The sequence below is a fragment of the Terrapene carolina genome, unplaced genomic scaffold, assembly GCF_002925995.2.
Source record: "Terrapene carolina triunguis isolate 2854851 unplaced genomic scaffold, T_m_triunguis-2.0 Scaffold238, whole genome shotgun sequence".
Classification (NCBI taxonomy): domain Eukaryota; kingdom Metazoa; phylum Chordata; order Testudines; family Emydidae; genus Terrapene; species Terrapene triunguis.
Window position 1 is genome coordinate 9,985,093 of NW_020664589.1, and position 6,000 is coordinate 9,991,092.

The 6,000-nt window shown below is 56.3% G+C and overlaps 1 protein-coding gene across 1 annotated transcript in view; it reads right to left on the bottom strand.

Annotated features, from left to right (window-relative positions):
* Window positions 1-5,605, bottom strand: part of RALGDS (ral guanine nucleotide dissociation stimulator) — a 101,234-nt gene extending 95,629 nt beyond the window's left edge. The window contains exon 1 of the mRNA XM_024210401.3: window positions 5,534-5,605. Coding sequence (XP_024066169.1) covers window positions 5,534-5,554 — 21 coding nt within the window. The 5' untranslated portion in view covers window positions 5,555-5,605. The remainder of the gene's footprint in view (window positions 1-5,533) is intronic.
* Between the last annotated feature and the right edge of the window lie 395 nt (window positions 5,606-6,000).

The window sequence follows — 6,000 nt, forward strand, 5'->3', positions numbered from 1 at the left end:
GATGTTCACTCAGTTGTGCCACCTGATCTCCAACATGGGGGAGTTCGGTACATTCCACATACCTAAGCCCTCCTTGCAGTTTTAGTGGGATAGAGGATTCTTCTTCACTTCCTGTCCTAAACTGGGGTAGTGTGGTAGTTAAACAGTTGCCAGGCCCCACCCCAGAAGTTGCTGCATTTCAGAGCTGGGTGAAGTAACTTCTGTGCATAGTTTATTAAGCACTCGGTGGTCATTCGGTCAGAAAGGTACTTTGGGCCTGATCCAAAACCCATCAAAGTCAATGGAAAGATTCTCACCAAGGTGAGTGGGCTTTGGATCAAGATCTCTATAAATAGTACCTAGCGGCTATATGGTGCTTTTAATTAGGGGATCTCAAAGCCCTGTACAAAGGAAGGTCAGTGTCATTATCTCTGTTTTATGGATGGGAAAACCGAGGCACAGAGCCGTTACCATGACCTCCCTGAGGTCACGCAGCAGGTCAGTGGCAGGACTGAGACTGGAACCCAGATCTCCTAGCTAAGTGTGCATGGGACAGCCACTGCCTTGCTTAATAAATGCAACTTTGTATTAATGATCACCAAAGGGTGACCAGCTAGCAAGTGTGAAAAATGGGGACAGCGGGTGAGGGGTAATAGCCCTGAATATCGGGACTGTCCCTATAAAATTGGGACATCCGATCACCCTAGATCACCACCATCAATGGCAAAGCAAACCTTGTCTTCAGGCAGCAAGGCCTTTAAGATGCAAAGATTGTTTTCCCCAACCTTCTGCCAGCCCCTCCTCCGGGGAAGTCCAAGCCCCTGAGCCACAGAGACTCACCAAGCTCAAGCCCTGGAGGTCCGTCACATTTCCCAGTGGACTCATGAGTGATGACCAGCTGATATTCCATAGAGAAAGCAACAGCGCCACCTGCTGGACAGTCAAGCTCTTCAGGTGCAGCAGGTCAGAGACCTCCTGGGTCATTCCTAGGCATGGGGCACAGCTCATGATGTTCCTAGTGCCTGTTGGATGGACCTGAGTCCCCCATACCAATTGTGGCGGCGTTGCACTGCCCAGCCGCCCCAACCCCCATGGTGGTTCCATTCCTGTTCCAAGAAAATAGACCTGGATCAGAGCAGCCGCCTGTAACAGTAACATCAGAGACAAAGGGCTGTAGGACAGCGACAATGGGGCTCAACCCCCAGAGACAAACCCCAACCTCTGGGCACATCCGGGTCAGGGTCCAAACCTCACACGGCTCAGGCCCAGCCCCTGTGATCACTTCCAATGTTCAAACAATCAATCAGGAGAGGAGAGAACTGTTGTGGGAACAGTAATACTGCACACAAAGGAGCCCTCTCTGCCCTCCAACAGACCCACATGACATTGACGCAGAGAGAGGAGCGCCCCCTACTGAGCCACCGACACCACTGCCACCTGTCTAGAGCCCTCCCAAGCACCGACCTCTCCCACCATGGCCATGGCTTGAGGTGGGGGCTTGCTGCAGCCCTTTGGGAGCCCAGCTCTGCTTCTCCAACGCTGCGAGCGGTCTCCTGTGGCACCAGCTCCCCGGAAGGTCGTGGATCCAGGAAGGGACCAGAAATCACCCCCTCCCCCTTTCTTCTAACCTTTTACTGGTGTTGATTTTTCAAGAATGATTCAACAAATGTCACCCTCAAGCCTGATTACCCCGAGGAGGGAAGGAGGGGGCTGGGGAGGCATCACACTGAGCCGTCAGCTCCCTCCCTGCTCCATTTATCCGCTGCGCGGGCTGGCACTGGGGAGGCGAGTGCACATGCTGGCTGATGCCCAGATGGCTGCAAGTCGTGGGGAGCCTCACGATGCAGCGTGACCTCTTACCTCTACGCCCCTAGCACCACGGGGCACAACAGCGGCTCCCAGCCACGGCAGGACCCCTGTAGCAACTGCATTTGTCTACAGAGAGCCGCTAGCCAGGAAGTCCATGTAGCACTCGGGCAGTGCCCTTCCACCTCCACGATCCTGGCTCAGATCCCAGCCCATCCCACCTCCTTCCTGGGCACATCCATCCGCCACAACCCCCAGCCAGAGACCAGCAGCACAAACCGCTGCTTGAGGCCTAGGCCCGGGAGCTGGGGAGCTGCTCAGCTCCCATCGAAGGGAATGGGGACTGAGCTGCTCACTGACTGGCAGGGTCTCCCCCTCCAGCAGTGGGATGTGAGGCAACCTGTGGCTTGATCCTGTCCTTCACTCAGCGCGGTGAGCAGCAGCAGGACGGGGGCAGAATGGGTCAGGGACACTGTGCTAAATCCCATCCAGCGACACCTTCATATAAAGCAACAGAGAGTCCTGTGGCACCTTTAAGACTAACAGATGTATTGGAGCATAAGCTTTCGCGGGTGAATGCCCACTTCGTCGGATGCATGTCATATAAAGGCGCTTGTAGCCAGTCCAGTGTGGAGAGAGAGAAGCAAACACCGCCTGGGACAGTCTCTGTCAAAATGGGCAAACAATCCCCCTTTCCCATCAACATCATGCAGATGAACCAGCCCCGCCTCCTGCCTCCCTGACAAAGGGGAGCTGGGTCCACCCAGCATCAATCGAAGCTGGTCGATGAAGCCATAAGCCGCTCTTTTCGGAAGAGATTAAAACCAAAGTCCTCGGACTCCTCCCCATTTCTGCCCATTACGGATCCCATGATACTGACACTGTGCAAGTGTCAGCGTGTCACCCTGCAGTCTTGGGCCATTCCAGTGGGGGAGGGTGGGCGTGGGGGACAGGACATTCAGCTTGTCTAAATTGCCCCTGCACTTTCAACTGAATATGCTGGTTATCTGCCCCCCCTTGCTCCGGTTGGACTCCTCTCCTCCTACTGCCCTAGGCTGGTGTGTGTAGGAGGCTGGCTAGCGACTCCTGTTCCATGAGTGAGTTCGAGGCAATGGCAGGTGAAATGTAGACAGCAGGTTGGCATCCTCCGGAATGATCATTACTGTAGCAATGTATTGGAAACCCAGCTGGAGTCTGTGGGCAATGCAGCTTTCTCCAGGATTCCTACGCAGGGCTGGGAACGCTGCTTCCCACCAGCCTCCACGACCCCACAGCCCAGCACAAGGAGCGCAGCAGAAATACGCCAAGTGACAGAAAGAAACACAAACCCAAAGACACTGGGAAAACTGGTCTTGGAAAACCCCAAAGGGGCTCTCCAAGCAAACTGGGCCCTAGGGGGGAACCCCCACTGGGCTACAGCGTGAGGACAACCATTGCCACACGTCTGCACAGCTTGGTGCTGTCTACACAGCTTGCCTTCCTCCCCCTGACCTGCCAGCACCTGGTGTCTAAAGGGGCTCCCCGGCCCCTGATTTGCACCCACATTTGGAAATAGGGGTCCCAAATACACCAGCTGAACCAGTCTGTGAAGGACTCAGGATGTCCCCACCAGGACCTCATGCCAGCTGGACTCCTTTGTGTACCCACTGCCAGCTTTCCTTGGTACCAAAGTCCAAGCCCCCGCAGAGTCATTCCAGGCCAGGCTCCCCTTTCTGCTAAAGTTCAGGCCAACGCTAAAGAAAAGGAACTGATGGGAGTTTGGTTCCAGCCTCGCCCGACAGACCTTGGAGATCAGTGTGTTATCAGAGGCACCTCCTGTTTTGAATCTGCCAATGCAACAATCACTCCCTTCGCCCCAAAAGCCCATATAATTCCTCCAACAAAGGGAGAGGCAGGGATCTCCCTTCAGCTGACATTTTGCCTCCTGCTCTTGGAGTTGGATTTAGTCTGGAAGTCACTCGCTGGACTGGTCCATCTAGAGGGGGCACATCAATCTAAAATTCACACGGCAGGCCCTCCTCCTGTGCATGCTACAGGCAGAGCCCAGAGACCCTAGGCAGTGCTTCAAGGCTGACCACATGGAGGGGGTGCTTCCACACTCAGGGCCAGATTCTCTTCTCACAGGCACAGGTGTAAATCCAGGGGGAATTCCACTGAGGTCAGTGATGTTTCACCAGCCTAGGAGAGTGGAGTATCAGGCCCCTCAATGTGAGGGGTTGGTGGGGGAGCTCAGCATCCGGCCCCAGGTGTGCATCTGTCTGAACGCTCAAGTTCTTAGGGGGTTAGCTGACTGGTGAAGGGCGGGAGTGGGAGGAAGGGGCCAGTTGAGGATTCACACCAATCCAGGGCCCACTCTCCAAATGTTTCCAACTTCAACCCACTCCCAGAAATAGCACCAGAGGGTTTGAGACCCTGCGATTTGGTTGCCTGGGCCTCATTTCACCTTGAGCCTGCCCCATCAAGGCGCTGGGACGGTGCAGAGAGTTTGGGGCATAAGGAATATGCAAGGGGGCCTGACACCTTCTAATGTCTCTTGGGCCTAGTCATTGCCTATGTGGCTCCAAGCCCTGCACCTAGTGGAGCAGAGTCTCACCATTCAGGAGCATTTGCTGCCCGCCAGTTCTGAATCGTCTCTTGGAGGGGTTCTCAAACTTCATTGCAGCACGACCCCCTTCTGACAACAAAAATTACTACCTGACCCCAGCAGGGGGACCGAAGCCTGAGCCCATCTGAGCTCCGCCACCCCGGCCAGTGGAGGGGGCGGGGCAAAGCCCAAGCCCCACTGCCCCGGGGGGGGGGGGCGGGGGAGTGTACAGTGAGCCGAAGCCCGAGCCCAATCCCCACTGACCCAGGCAGGGGGCCTGTAACCTGAGCCTTGCCACACAGGGCTGAAGCCCTCAGCCCCAGACTGTGGGGCTCGGGCTTTGGCTTTGGCCCCAGCAAGTCTAACACCAGCCCGGCGACCCCCATTAAAACAGGGTTGCAACTCACTTTGGGGTCACGACCCACAGATTGAGAACCGCTGGTCTCTAGTTTAAAAGCACCTGGTCTCTCCCCTTTCCATGACCCACCTCCTTCGGCACGTGCAGTGGGTCTTCGGCCATTTACACAGAAACCAAGAACTCGGACTGGGCAGCTCCCCTGTGGTTACTTCCCCTTACCGAGCATGCCGTGGTCTGTTCCCCTTTTACGGCTGTCTGTCCCCTGTCCCCACCCATAGCATGCCAGGCCATACCCCCCTTACTGCCACTGTGCCCCATGCACACAGCAGCCCAGGGGCCAGCCGACAGCAACAGACATGTGGGGCTTTAACAAAACGTTCAACAAACCCCTGCTGGAAACCTCCGGGATGCTGTCATGTGGTGGCGGAAGCCGAGTGGCTGCCTGGTCAGGGTTGTACCCTGCACACGTATCTATAGGAAATATAATTGGCGCACGGGCCTTCTGAAAGTAAACATGAGCCACCTCATCTGACTCAGTGCATCAGACAAGACAGTTTGGGGGCAGCGAAGGTGGATCCACTGATCTATCCCACGGCTTCTAATTAACACAGGTGGTTTCTACTGACCCTGGGCATCCCGGTGCAGCAGCAGCCTGGGTAAGACCTGGATCTCCCCAGCGACGGGGGCATGAGTGCCACCTGCGCCGGTGCCAATCCAGGACATCTAAGTATTTATCCCGCTGAGCCCGCTTCACTGGCATAGAGACACAAGGGCATCACCGCGGAAACCCACCCTGCCAAGCTCACCTGCGTGTCGATCATCATCATCTCCCTCTCATCTCCTCGGTGGGGTCCTCCCGGAGAAAGGTGTCCAGAGGGCTCGATCCCACCCGCTCAGCCGGTCTCTCAGGGATTCAGATGGAGGGTGGTCTGGCTAGGAGGGGTGAGGGGAAGCTGGTCCTAGCCCCCACCCCAAGCCCTGCTGGGTCACTGGCTGCCTTCCATCTCCTGGCGCTGGAAGGAAGGAAGGAATCCCCCGGGTAAGATCCCTGGTCAGGGCTGAGAGGCTCAAGGCGTTGACAGGCTAGGAGGGGCAGGTGATGAGCCGGCATTCCCGACACAGGGCTGCCCTGCTCACATTGCAAATCAAAAATCACAGCCCGAGCTGCTCGGAGCTCCACGCGGAATCAGCGGGATCCAGGGAACCGAAGGCCGCCAGGAATCTCCAGGAGACACATTTCCTCGGGGGGCTGTGTCAGTTTCCCATTGTCTGC